This window comes from Artibeus jamaicensis, unplaced genomic scaffold, assembly GCF_021234435.1.
Source record: "Artibeus jamaicensis isolate MK-2021 breed Jamaican fruit bat unplaced genomic scaffold, CSHL_Jam_final contig_233, whole genome shotgun sequence".
In the NCBI taxonomy this organism is placed as follows: domain Eukaryota; kingdom Metazoa; phylum Chordata; class Mammalia; order Chiroptera; family Phyllostomidae; genus Artibeus; species Artibeus jamaicensis.
The window spans coordinates 2448822-2462494 of NW_026521486.1; the positions used below are offsets into that span (position 1 = coordinate 2448822).

General features: G+C 54.7%; 1 protein-coding gene across 1 annotated transcript; it reads right to left on the reverse strand.

The window, feature by feature from the left end:
* Nucleotides 1–580: 580 nt before the first annotated feature.
* Nucleotides 581–12719, reverse strand: RIBC2 (RIB43A domain with coiled-coils 2). The gene is made up of 7 exons (XM_053661445.1): nt 12606–12719; nt 11749–11830; nt 9646–9990; nt 6551–6669; nt 3176–3403; nt 1652–1818; nt 581–659 (listed from the first exon to the last, which is right to left on the reverse strand). The coding sequence occupies exons 1-7, from the start codon at nt 12717–12719 to the stop codon at nt 581–583; spliced, it is 1134 nt and encodes a 377-aa protein (XP_053517420.1).
* Between the last annotated feature and the right edge of the window lie 954 nt (nt 12720–13673).

A 13673-nucleotide genomic window follows, 5' to 3' on the forward strand; every position in this document is an offset into this window, starting at 1 on the left:
TGTGTTCCCGGGACCAGGCAGGCCGGGGTGAGGTGGGGAGAGCCAGACTCTGAGGGTTCAGCCGCAGTCCCGCGCTGCTCGTCAGTGTGAGCTTGGGCAGGTCACCTAACACGTCTGGATCTCGGGCTCCTCACCTGGTATGTGGGAGTGATAAAAAGACCCACCTCTGGCCGCCGTGAGGGTGGAACTAGTTTATTCCACATGAAGCGTGTAGAATGGAGCCTTGCCCAGAACTCAAGCCGTGCGTGTCAGTGACTGCAGCCGCTGAACCTGGAGCCCACACCACACATGGGCCCACAGCTGTCCCTAGAAGGAAACTTCGCAGGGCCGTGTCTGCTCTGCCCTGTCCCCACGCCACCCAGACTACTGTGGGACACCCTCCGGGCTGCCCCGAACAGAAACTAATGCTCCTCATAGAAATACGTGGGAGAGTTTAACAAACGTTTTGTCCAGTGTGGGAGAATAAAGTTCAAGGGCACTTGTCGACCAAGAAGTGAGAATATTTTTTTAATAAATGGGCCCTTCGAGGTTACCGCGTTCGATACAAAACAATTCAGAGGGGGAGGAAGTGTCTTTTTCATTATCGACTTCCTGTGTTAAATTGTGTGAAATAATCTTCAGTGGGTTGGTTTGTATAGACTTCCTTCATATATTTCTTCCTGAAAGTAAAACAAGGAGAGAAACGATCAGCAGAAGCCTGGCCTCCTAAGCAGTCCACCTGTCTGTTTTTTTGGTCAGTGTATCCCCAGGATGTGCCCGGCTCTGCGGGTCCCGGTGGAAAGGGGCAGCTCCTTGGCGAGATACTGGGGGTATTTCGGATTCCGTGTCCGCAGGTGTGGCTATGAAGACACCTGCTCGTTCCATCTGACTTCTGTCAGATCAGGTCTCAGCGCTCCTCTCAGGCTTCCAACGGAAGTGACAATGGACCCACTGGCAAAAGGGGTCAGATGTCTGGCGAACATGCAGGGGGGTCCCTTCTAAGTTCAAGCCAGAGCTTGATGGATGGATACACGAGGAAACAAACAACGTGGGTTTCAGTGACATGTTCGCCCACCGACCTGCACTTGGCATTGCCTGCAGGGGGGCGCTGAGCCGCTCTCGGGCCTGGGCCTGTCTGTGGCAAGGAAGAGACTCCAGGCTGCGAGGGGCGCCCTCCTCCTCCACACCTCCGGCCACCCGGGGCCTCCTCTGGCGCTGGTGCCCTCTGAGTACCGCGTCACCAGCATCTGAGTCTTGGCCACTGGGGTCCCTGGGGCCCAGGAGAGGATCCCCCAGGGAGGGGTGTTCGGGGATGTGGGCGTGATGGGATCTCTGTCACCAGGTCTGGGACTCTGGGACTGGTGGTCTCCACGCCCTTTGTTTCTGGCCTCTTAGCTCTGGGCCCTTCTTTCCTTTCTGTCTGCATCTTCCCCAGGAGGCGGTGCCACAGCCCAAACTACTGCTACCGTGGGTCTCTCTGGGGGACTCCACACCAGGGGTCCTGGGCCCTCTGGGTGGGAAAGACTAGGGTCAGGGGGCCGGGAAAGTGCAGAGCCTGCTCCGTGGGCCCTGCTGGTCAGCGCCCACCTCCCGCCACCCCCTGACCCCGACCCGTTCCCAGCCCCCTCGGCCTGGGCTCCCCGGGCCTGCCCAGCCCTCGCCCAGCACTCACTGCGAAAGCTGCTCCTCGGCCAGGCTGAGGTTGCTGCGGTCCAGGGCTCTGCGCAGGTCGCGCTGCTGCCGCCGCTGCTGCCGCTCCAACAGCAGAGCCGTGCGGGCAGTCTGAACCCTCTGCCGGTCCAGGCCCCTGTCTCGCTGGTACTCTTCTTCCTGTAGCCGCTGGAGAGAGGAGACGTGACTCATCACCACCTGTCCCTCCAGAAGAGCCAGGCTGAGTGGCTCGGAGGGCCAGCTGGGGGACACCGAGGCTCTGGTCAGTAAGCAGCACCATGCGGGAAATCAGAGGACCCCCTGCCGCCCCTGGCTGAACGCTGGGGTGGCCTGGTTGCTTCTAGAATTCACCAATGTCACAGCCCCATGCAGGACGACAGGCCCATGATCTCGGGGGTGAATTTCTGCATCCCAGCTCATTCCTTGCTGACTGGTTTCCAGACCCTTCTATAAAACCCTGACTCCTAGATGAAACCGGATTAGAGGGGCTGGGCCTCTACCTGGTCGGACACCTAAAGCACCTTCCTCAGGCTTTAGGGCAGGGCATCCCTGACCAGAGGAGGCGGGGAGTGAACCGGATGCCAGGGGCCCAGGCCCTCACCCAGAGACCAAAAGGCAGGCTGGCTGGTGCCTGGCTTTGCCACCTACAGGCCAAGTGACATGACCACTCTGAACTTCAGATTCCTCTCCTGCAAAATGAGGCCACTCACAGGCCCTGCGTTGTGACACAGATGCTTTCGTCAAGAATACAGATGGTGCGGGGACACTCTGGCCCGGACCGAGAAAAGACAACCTAACTATTCTTCACCTGGCCTCGACTCCCCCAGTTACCTCCACGAGTGGAAGAGGAGGTGTGGGGGGCACGGGGGAGGGGTGCTCTGAGTGGTGAGGCTTTATGTGGGGTTTCTGCCCTTTGTGTTTTGTCTTAGATGTTCCCAAAGGCTGAAAATCGGTCAAAATCGCTGCTTTCAGGACCCAAGGATCTCTCTTCTTCCGCCTCACCGCAGGGGGTCCTCCGCTGCACACCTGCACTGTCCCCACCTCAGTCACAGGACAACACTAAGTCCTCGTGGGGCCTGCCAGGCCCCGGACCCCCGCCTCTCCGGCCTCCTCGGCCTGCCCCTCACACACGCCGGCCACCAAGCCCCTTGCTCTTCCCAGAACAGGCCCAGCAGTCCTGGCCCTGGCAGTTCACCCTTTCTGGCCACCCTGTCCCTAGACGTCTGCAGGGCTCAGTCCCGCCCCCCTTCTGGTCTCTGTGACAATGTCACTTCTCGGTCCCCTGCTGACCCTCCTCTGGCCAGCATCCTCCATCCCCTCTCCCCCGGCCTTATTTCTCTCCCTAGCACTCGCTGCCCAAGCCACATCCTACATGACAGGGATTGCTTGGCCCGTGTCATCTCCCCCACTGGCCCGTGAGCCGCTTGATGGCAGCTACCGGGCCAGGGTTACAGCAGTTGTGACTAATGTCCTGGAGGGAGGTGGCAGGAAGCGAGTCTGCTGGCCATGGGGGTGGGGCAGGCACCAGTTTCTCCTGCACTTGCTGCTTCTGCGTCAGGCGGATCTGCTCCAGCTGCTCCTGGGTCATGCCCTTCCAGCGGTCCGGGACCACGCGGTGGGGCCCAAAGGAGCTGGCTGCCTGCTGCGGGTTCTCTGAGAGCAGGTCCCCACGCAACAGGTTGGAGATCTCTGCCAGGTTGTCCTCTTGCTCTTGGTTTTTCTCTCGACTTTTCCTTTCTGCTGACTCCGTGGCCTAGTCAGGGAAGACATTAGGGAAGATGCTCCGACTGACCCCAGGGAAACATGGGAAAAGGCCACAAATCTCACTGGGGGTGCTTGAGGGAAGAATGCGCTAAGCAGGGGTGGGGATGGGGGTGGACAGATGGAGTAGACTCAGCAGGTGTGGACGTGGGCTGCCCTGCGCCCCCTGCTGGGCTTGTGGCTGGGCTGTGGGACTCGCCACCTGGTGGTTGTGTGTGGAGTTGCTTCTGGGACGTTTTGCCCAAGCGGGGAGATGCTGCCTTGCTTGGCCTCACTCACCCTGGGGCAGGGCTCTGTGCCCTCCCCTGTGGCCCTGGGTCACCCTTACATGGATGCAGGCCACACAGAACACCCAAGAATGGTTCACAACATGGGTGACTTAAAATGCGAAAGCATACTGTCACCTCAGTGCTCCAGGAACACACCGGCTACTACCGGGCCCGCACAAGTAAATTCAAATCCCACTCCAGTGAGTGTGATGAGGGAGGGCCCCGCCCTGGCTGTGTGGCCTGGAGCAAACCACCTCCCCCTCTGGGCTGCAGTCCTTCCTCTGCCAAGTCAGGAGGTAGATTAAGGGACATTCATCAGCATCACTGGTTCTCCTGAGTAACTGGCAGACGGGGCACTTTGCAAGGACGGGACACAGTGCGGGGGCTCATGAGGCAGCCGGCTCGATGGCATCACAGAGGTACACACTTTGCAGCTGGACAGGCCGGATTCAAATACTGGACTCGGAGTGTTTGGAAGCCCAGTATTTGGGTCGGCCAAAGCAGATCACTACTTGGGGGCCCCTGGGAGTCAGTCCCCCCCTCTGAGCCTATTTCTTTATCAGTTAAACGGGGTTGGTCCCTCGGGTAAGGCTGTTGAACGCAGTGAGTAATGAGAGCAGCTGATTGTTGCTGGGGTTAAAAATAACTACCATCACCAATGAGTCCTGGTAACGTGCCCTGTGTTGTGGCATGTGATGTGATTACCAGGTTTCACCTCACAGCCTCACCAGCAAATGTGACCACGTGGGCCACTAAATATGGCCAGCGCTCTTTCTGGGCACATGGTACAATGGCACTGCCTGCCTGCTTAGAGACGGTGCGGCCATGTGGCCGAGGGGACCAGGGTATTTCTGGAAGGACGTGCTGGCGGTATCCAGCACGTGCCTTCTCTGTTGGGCTGCTAGAGTCCCCTTGCTGGTGGCTGCTCTGCCGCAGGGCCTGGGCTCCAGAGTGAGGATGGGAGGAGTTGAGCCCCTCGCAGTCAAGGGGGACAAGGAGCATGACAAACATCACCTTTGTATTTTAAGCCACCGAGACCTGGGAGAGGTTTCTCGTTCTGACTGGCACAGGTAGGTGTCTTCACTGTCCCCATTCTCCCGACGCTAAAACTGAGACGCGTGAGCGGCTTTTCCAAAGCTACAGAGAGGAGCCTACCTAGCCTTGCGCCTGCGCAGTGGGGCTCAGGCGCTTGCACGCGGAAACGGACGCTACAGCCACACCGTCTCTAACGGAACACGCGGGGGCTGGCGAGTGTGTCACCACCTGCTGCGTCTGAATGACCTGCCTGGGCCTTCCTTCGGAGGACAGTCATCTAGATCCTAGATGACAGCACTGCCAGCTTCTCCAGCACAAGGGGCATCGCAGTGTCCATCGGAGAGTTGCTGGACCTGAAAGTGCCAGCATTGTAGAGGCTCACTAAAAATTTTACTGGGTGAAATGAGGAAATAAATGGACAAATGCAGCAATGCATTTCAGCAAAAAGCATGCTGGTGCCCAGCAGGAAGACCCAATGAGTACCTGTTGACAGATAATGAGGGAATAAATGAACAGCTGGATGCCCGGCAACAATGGACTAAGAATGAAGAACCCCATTCTGCACTGGACTTATGGGGGATCACTGCGTAAGTTACATACATGTAACACTGTACGCCTGAAACTAATATGAGTATCGACTATAACTGAAAACAAATTCTTAAATTCACATAGAAAAGAGCCCCATTCTGCCACTAGGTGGCTGTGGGGCCTGGAGTAAGGACCTCCTCTCTGGTGTGCTCTGAACAAGGAAGGGCAAGGGCCACATGGTCGCCAACACCTCCTGCAGCTGACCAGCTAGTTGGTGACCTGGGCTGCTGCAGGTGCCTCCACAGTATGCCCTTCAGTCACCCCTCCTCGTTCCTGTCCCAGATGCTGAAAGAAAACCCGCATTCCTTCTGGTCTGTGGTCCAGCCTCTCCAGGGTCTCTGGTCACATACCCCCACCAGCAAGACGCATGTGGGCTTGTGTCTCCAATACATTTAGTTCACAGTGCAGTACCATTGGCCGTAAAGACAGCGCGTGCTTCCTTATCAGCGCGCATGCGTGCACAGACACACCGGAAGGAAGATCAGGAGGTTGGGAACGCAGACGAGCGCAGCTCCGGCGTAGCCTCCCTGCTTTGCTGTGGACCACGCCACAGGCTCGACCTTGCAGACCCCAGTCCTGGTCCACCAGCTGGTCCAATAAGTGAATCCAAGCCAAACTCCCACCCCACCCAGGGCATACAATAGCATGTGAAAAGAAAACCTGGGGAAGGAGTCTAATTTCCAAAAGGAACAGAGAACTTGAAACTCATCAGGCTGGGACTGGCAGGCAGAGGAATGCTGGTAAGGAGCTGGGCAGAGCTTTGAGAGGAGGGAGCTGTCAGGAGACCCCCAGAGTTTGCACAAATCATTGTCACAGTTGCTCCCAGCACTAGGCGCTGTGGGCCTGCTCTTGGTGAGGAGGAACTTTCAGGGGTGGTGGTTGGGGGTGGGAGGATGGGTGTAAGAAGGACCTAAAACAAGGCCAGGCGCCAGGGCAGACCTGGTATCGGTCTGGGGAGACGTCACTGTCCTCATATCCGATAACCTGAGGTTTGGCGAGGTGGACTGACACCCCTCCCCAGCTCGCACAGCTAGTTTTCTGGGGCTGGAGCTCATCTGCTCCTGTGCCTGGGGAGCCCTGGCTTCCCCTCACCACCACCCCCCCCCCCGCCACGCAGGGCCCCTTCGGGGTGTGGTTTGTGATGTGGCCCAATAAATGGGCTGAGCCTGGGGTCTAGGGGTGCTAGGGCACCCAGGGTAAGCGGATGCTTGTCCTTGCGTCCCCCCCCCCCCCAGCCTGTGCAGTACCTGGCTCTTGTTGAATTCTTTCACAGCTGCACAAGCCGCCCTCCTGGTGGCGCTCTGCAGACCCTGAATGTGCTTGGCAGTCTCGTCCCACTGCAGCCTGCTCTGCCTGAAGAGGTCCTCTGGAAGGAAGAAATGTGTAAGCAAACCTTGGTGCCCACCTAGAGCGCCCTCCCGGGCACGCAGAGCACCCTGAGGGCGTCCATTCCAGCATCCGCTTCTTATCCAGCGCTCAACTACAGCCTGGAGGTGCCCCAGAGGCTGCTGGGAGACCTCAATGAGCTAATTCAAGTAGAGCTCTCAGACGGTGATGCCCGCCATGGTCTCGGAGGACCCCAGTGGGCTCCCTGCCCTCCGACCTCTCAGGCCTCTGCATCCTCACAACCAGCCAGGAGGGGATGGTGGGAGCCCAGGAAGGGGGAGCTCTGCCCTGGGAACCAGATGGGCTCCCAGAGGAAGGGGTGTCAGGGAACAGACACTCTGGAGTGCCGCTGCACTTTGCTAAGAGGAGGAGGAGGAGGAGAAGGGTTCCTCCGAACAGCGTCCAAACTTCAGAACAGAAAGATCTGGAGACAGAGTCTCCTGGTCCAGCCCAGGCGCTGTTAACCCGCCCTGTGCCTCACCCGGCCTTTCTGGGCCACCCTCCCCTGCAAGGCAGGACAAGCCTCACTTCACAGGGGTGTCACATTAAAAGAAGTCGGCAATCAGAAGGTCCTTCCTTCAGCGTTTGTGCCTGCGGGTCTCCTCTCCATGTGGCAAAGCAGAGACTGACATACAGAGGACGTATCATAGAGCCGTGCACCTGAAACCTACATAATTGTATTAACCAAGGTCACCCAATAAATTCAACTAAAAAAGGCAAGAAAAAAATTACCTAACTGTTCGGCAGTGAATTCTGGCCTCCGCTCGCCTCAGCTTCCCCTCTCACCTTTCGTGAGCATGTAAAAGAGCTATCGAGACCCTTCCGAGGGCCGGCCGCACACTCCGCTGGGAGCCCAGGGTGCGGTGGGGACTCACTGTCCAGATGAGACAGATAACTAACAATCAAAAGCTGACGCAGATGGATCAAGACAGACTGTGACAGCATTACAGAGGGAAAGGCTGCCTGACTGGGATGTGTCTGGAGGCTGGGTAGTGAGAGGTCCACCAGGAGGAGGTGGCATTTAAGCTCAGTCCTGAAGGACATAAGGAGCTGGGTGGAGAGCAGGTGCACAGGTTCTCAAGTGGGGAGATTTTGACAGGACCCAGAAGTGAAGACATGCCAGAGCGGCTGGGACACGGTGGGTGGGGCGGGGGGTGCAAGGTGACATCAGAGAGGTGGGCAGTGGGCCCACATGCAGGGCCTTGCCAGCCACAGGCAGCCTTTGCGCTGTGTCCCATGTGTAATGGGAGCCACTGGAGGGTGTTAAGCCGGACAGAGGGAGTCAGGTGGCATTGTTCACCTTGACATTGTTTAGAAAGTGGCGCTCTGACTGCCGTGTTGAAAATGGAACGGAAGGGGACAAGAAAGAAAGTGGAAGACAATAGGAAGGCCCTTGGTGTGGTCCATGCAGGTGAAAAAGGTGGCAGCTTGCAGCACTGTGGTGGCACGAGAGATGAGAATCAGAAATGTATGTAGCAGAAAAGACGGGATGGGAGCTGAGGATGGCCTGGAGACAAGAGGGGTTGACGAGCACCCGCAGCTTTCTGGCTTGACTAAGGGAAGGAGGTATTAGTGAGGGAGGGAGCTGGGGGGGGGCGGGGCCAGGGAGAAATGCCAGGTTAGTTTCCAGGGTGTTGGGAGATGCCTAAGAAGACTTCCAGGGGCAGCTCAAGGACCAAGTCCAAAGCTGAGACAAAGCTCCAGGCCAGAAGTGGGCAAGTGGGGTACCTAAGAGATGGATGAGGTTTTCAAAGCCCTATGAGGGATTATTTCAACAAATATTTATCAATGTGCTAGGAACTAAGGAGAGAACAGTGAATAAAACAGACAACATCTCCCACCTTCATGGGGCTTCGGAGACGGTGCTGGGGACAGGGATGACAAATACGGAACCATGCCGTATGTCACTGAGCAATGCCATGGGGGAAAATTAAGCAAGGGAGGGCAGGAAATGTGGGGGTAGGGGAGATTACAACTTGTAATAGTGGTCAATGGAGGCCTCACTGGTATTGGGGCCTTTCAGCAAAGACCTGAAGAAGGAGGGGGGCACCCATGCAAAGATCTGGGGAGTATACTTCTAGGCAGAGGGAACTGTAGGTGCAAACGTCCTGAGACAGAAGTGAGCCTGACACAGTTACACCCGAGGAACAGCAAGGACAGTTACACCCGAGGCGTGGCAAGGACGGGAAGGATGAAGGGCAGCAGGAGGTAAGGTCAGACCGAGGGCTTCCTGGTCCTTAAAATCAACTTGTTTTTTACTGAGTGAAAAAAGAAGCTACTGGAAGATTCTGAGCAAAGGAGCTAGGTAGCTTAACCTTTGGCAGGACCATTCTGGCTGCTGGGCTGAGAGACAAAGTCAGAGGGGACGAGGTCAGTAGGAACAAGGGCAGCAGCAGGGAGACCAGCAGAGGCTGTGGCAGCAATCCTGCGGACAGACGATGACAACTGAGTCCGGAGTGGTAATGGCAGGAATGGTGCAAGGTAGTTGAGATGAGGATGGCTTCCTGTTAGACTTGATGTAGCATTTTGAAAACAAAAGGGTCACAATGACTAGGCGGTGGGGCCTGGGCGCCTGGAAGAAGGGAGTTCCCATCGATGGAGGTGGGAGGCCGGGTGTGGAGGGCCTCTCACTAGACTCCTCCATACAGGCTGGACCCAGGTCGTTCCCTGAATCTCCGGGGCAGACTGTAAACACCCTGAGGGCAGGGCCTGCGTCTGAGTCACAGGGGCCTCCAGCCCACACTAGGCCCAGACGGAGCACAAGCTCAGAAAGTGTTCCTACAGGACGCATGACCAGAGGTGTTAGGATGCTAAAACACAGGTGCTGATGTCCCTCCCTCCACAGCCAGAGCAGCACACGAATAGGACTTTAAAAAAAAAGCCAACAAAAAAACCCCGAAACAGGAGTTGATTTGTTCCAGAAAGCAGGGAAACCAAGGTGTTTTTTGCTCCTCACCTGCACATTTTTGGCTGGCCTGAGCATCCTTGCATTCCCTCTGCTGTTGCAAGGACCACTCTCTGTTCTGTTCCTGTTGGAATCTCTTCCTCTCCCGGAAATTTAAATCCTCTCCCATGAACCTCTGCATTCCCGATATCGTGTTCCGAACATCATCATCCGACTGCCGGGCAGGCAGGTCTTTCCTGAGGGCCAGCGGGTCGGAGAGGTCAAACTCTCGACGAGTTTCTGGCTTCTGAAAGCTCTGCTGGAAGTCGTTGATGGCTTTGCAGACATTTTTCCTGTCTCTTCTTTGCCTGTCTTCTAACAGGCACATGATCTTGTCATTGTGCCTCATTTCAGCAGCTGGAAGGGACAGAGGTTATTCCTAAACTTAAGATTCAGAGGAAAAAATGAATTTGGTTCCACTTAAAAAAATTATTTTTAGTGATTCTAAAAGTAGTACAACCCTCCAAAAAGGTAACATAACCATGAAAAGATTAGAATTCTGATCGTACAAAGCACACCTATAAATCAATTAAGCAACCAAAAACCGGGCAAAGGACAGACAGAAACAGGCAAACAGAGAAATCTGAACAACTGACATACTTGGGAAAAGATGATCAGCCTTCCAAGGTGGTTAGAAACATCCCATAAATTGGCAAAACATTAAAGAGGCTAATGATAGCACGTGTTCCGATGTGGGGACACGAGATTCCTCACTCCCTGCTTGTGCGAGTGTAACTTGGTACACTCACAACTTTGGAAAGCAGTCTTCCAACATCCCGCGAAACCGAGAACACGCATATCCTCTGACCTAACAACGTGACTTCCACATGTGCTGTGGCTCCCGCATGTACACAGGGGCGTAGTGCAGGGTGGTCATCACAGCCCTGCTGGCAGTTATTGAAAAGAATGGGAAACCCGAATGAGCCATCAGTGGAGGAATGGACAATAAACTATGCTTAGTTCATATAACGAAACATAGAAAAATAGTTAAAATGATTAAATTTAAATATACAACATTGAGTTTTTTTAAAACCAAAAACAATCTATTTAATATATCATGTATGTAAAATTTAAAAACACAAAAAACTGCATTAGATGGTCATGGACACATACGTGACCATCCAGAAACAGGCGGGGGAATGGTGCACGTCTCGGAAGAGAGAGGAAGAGGAAAATGATGAGGTGAGAAATATACATATATTTTCAAAAAGCATTCTTAAAATATATCTAAAGCCAATTTGGCAAATGTTAACATCTAATCTAGTGGTGGGTACGTATATATCTCTCGTATCATTTTTGTGACTTTGATTTATTTTAAACTAAAAATTAAAAGGGTAAAACATTTAGAAAACATAGAACAATATAAAAAAGAAAATAAACTTCACTCATAATTTCATCACGCCAACATCACCACTGCTAACGATTGGGCATATTTCCTTTCCTTTTCTAGGTGTATCTTTCATATGTTTTAAAATTTAATTGATAACCCATTGTATATAAAATTTTGTAACCTTTTCTCTATTATTTCTAAACAGGAGAAAATAACCACATTTATTATGTACGTATATATCGGGGTCCCATAAGAATGTGGGCCCTCTGCATTTTTCTATTTAAAAAGTCCTTATAGTGCTTTAACGGAATAAGCTGAAATTGCTGCACACGATGTGGGAAAATGAACTCTATTTGAAAAATTTATCTAAGACCTAGAACACTATTATTTGAACCATACCTAGTTCCAAGCCAGCTCAGGGGTGTGAGCTGGGAGTTTGCGTGTGTCGTCTAGTGTGAAAGGCTGCCCCTGATAGAAGGTCTTAAACTTTTGGGCAGAGAATGTGCATGTTCAAGGTTTTTTCCTTCTGAAAACATACATCTATCCTCAAAATATATTTCTTAGAACTCACACAGAATAGCTGCTTTTCTTTTAATGGAGGAAGAATGAGCACATTGAGTTAACTGGGCACAAGGAATGGTGAAATTTTAAAAGGAGGAAGCGAGTAAAAATGGCAAGTTTGTACACATGTGAAGAAGTCAGGGCGGGTGTATAAAGGCACACAGCCCCACACTGCTAAGACAGGCAGTTAGGAAAAGCTAATGAATTGGATGCACTTAGCTCACCGAATGTTTCATGTTTGGCTTTTTCGGTTGCTTCTTTTATCTTTTGGTCATGAACCTGAATATCCCAGGCTTCTGCATCTCCCTGGAATGGAAAACAAGGGGAGAGGAGTCAGAGCCAGATAACTGTATTCCATTATTAAGTCCTTCTTATCTTTTTATCCTTGCCTCACTGTCAGTGTATTGTCTTAGGTTCACATCCGGTCTTTTTATAACTGAAAGCCTTTGCTTATAGCTGGCTCCTCAACCTGTCTTCTTCACTGTCCTCAGAGCCTCCCTCCCCTTTACCTTAGTTACCAATCCTCGCAACACTGCTTAGACATCACCACCTCTGGGAAGCCCTCTCTGATTTCCTCTTCTAGCCCCAGTCTGTGCTCCCCTCCTTCCCTACACGTTAATGTGACCGTTAACTGTCTGCCTCCTCCACTGGGCCATAAACCTTAAAGGTCAAGAATTGCTTTATCTTTCATCTCCTGGGCACCAGCCTGGGCATACTACAAAGTAGGAATTTTGTCAAATTAATGGAACCGCAGTTCCATGGCAATGCAGAAAATTTGGCTGAGAGAGAACCCATTCTAGTCTCTGGCCACAGACTCCAGGCCAACTCCCTGCCTGCTGCAGGACTCCATTTGCCTGAGAGGGAGTATAATTCTTCTGTTAGGGCCTCTCTTATCTTCAGTGAAGTCAATATATCGATCTACTCCCCCCCCCCCCCCGTAAACGCCTGGTGTCGCCTGGCTGTGCCTAGATCAACAGTTTCATTAGAGGGGTCCATCTCCTCTTCCCCTCCCAGCTCTCGCCCCCACCTGCCCCTCCACATTCCCCCCAGGTCCCTTTCCCTGTTAGGTCTAGGGTCTCACCCCAATGATCCTGTTCCGGGCGTCGAAGACCCGTTTCTGCCTGCACAGCTCCACATTCCTTCTTCTGGCCAAACCAAAGTGCTGTTGCAGGTCCTTGGGCTGCACTACCTCCATGGCTGGGAATCCTCAAGAAATTCTGAGAGGTTTTAAACCACGCGAGATAAAGAGGAGACTAAATGATAAGACCAGCGGGAGCCCAGCGAGGTTCTCTTCCTACGAGGTGGGCGGGTCAGGTATGAGCCGGCTCCCCAGGCTTTCAATGCCGCCTTCTCCCACCGCGCGAAGCGAGCGGAGATCAGGTTTCCTCGGAAACGTAAACAGCCCGGTTGCCAAGGAACGGCGAGGCGCGAAGCTTGCAGCAACGCCCCCCTCCTCTCGCGAGACCTCGCGAGGCCCTTCCCGCGCTTTTCCCCGCTGCGTGTGAGGACGCCCCTGAGGCGCGGCGGGCACAGCCATGGGCCATTTGGAGCTACTGGTCGTGGAGAACTTCAAGTCGTGGCGGGGCCGCCAGGTCATCGGCCCTTTCAAGAGGTTCACCTGCATCATCGGCCCCAACGGCTCCGGTAACTGGAACCCCGGGCCTCGTTTTGCCCGAGGGGACGTGAGGGCGGCCGCGGGGCGCGGACCCGGGCTCCTGCCGCCGGACCCGGGAGCTGACCCTCGACCTCGGCCCCGGGGCTCCGCCGGACCCCGCCCTTTGACCCCGCCCCCCGCGCTCTGGGGGTTCGCCCTCTGCCCTCGTCCAGCCACCCCTGCCGCCCCTGCCCTTTCTGCCCCGAGGACAGCGTGGGAGTGGGGCCTGGAGGAGGCCGCGGGGCCTCGGGAGGGTGCGGTGCTGATGACGCTGCGGGCCGGGCCCCCCCGTGCGCCTGCGCCCCTCACGCGTGGGCGCTGTGGCCGTTCTGTCCCGGAGGTGGGGCCCGGCCCTCTGGCCACCCGGGAAGGTGTCACCTTCCCGCCCGAGCTCAGGCACCGCGTGTGAGCCGGTCAGGCCCATGACCGTTGTCACCTTGGTGTCACCTCGGCAAAGGGACAGGCAGCAGGGGGACCACGGTGCCTGTCCCCCCA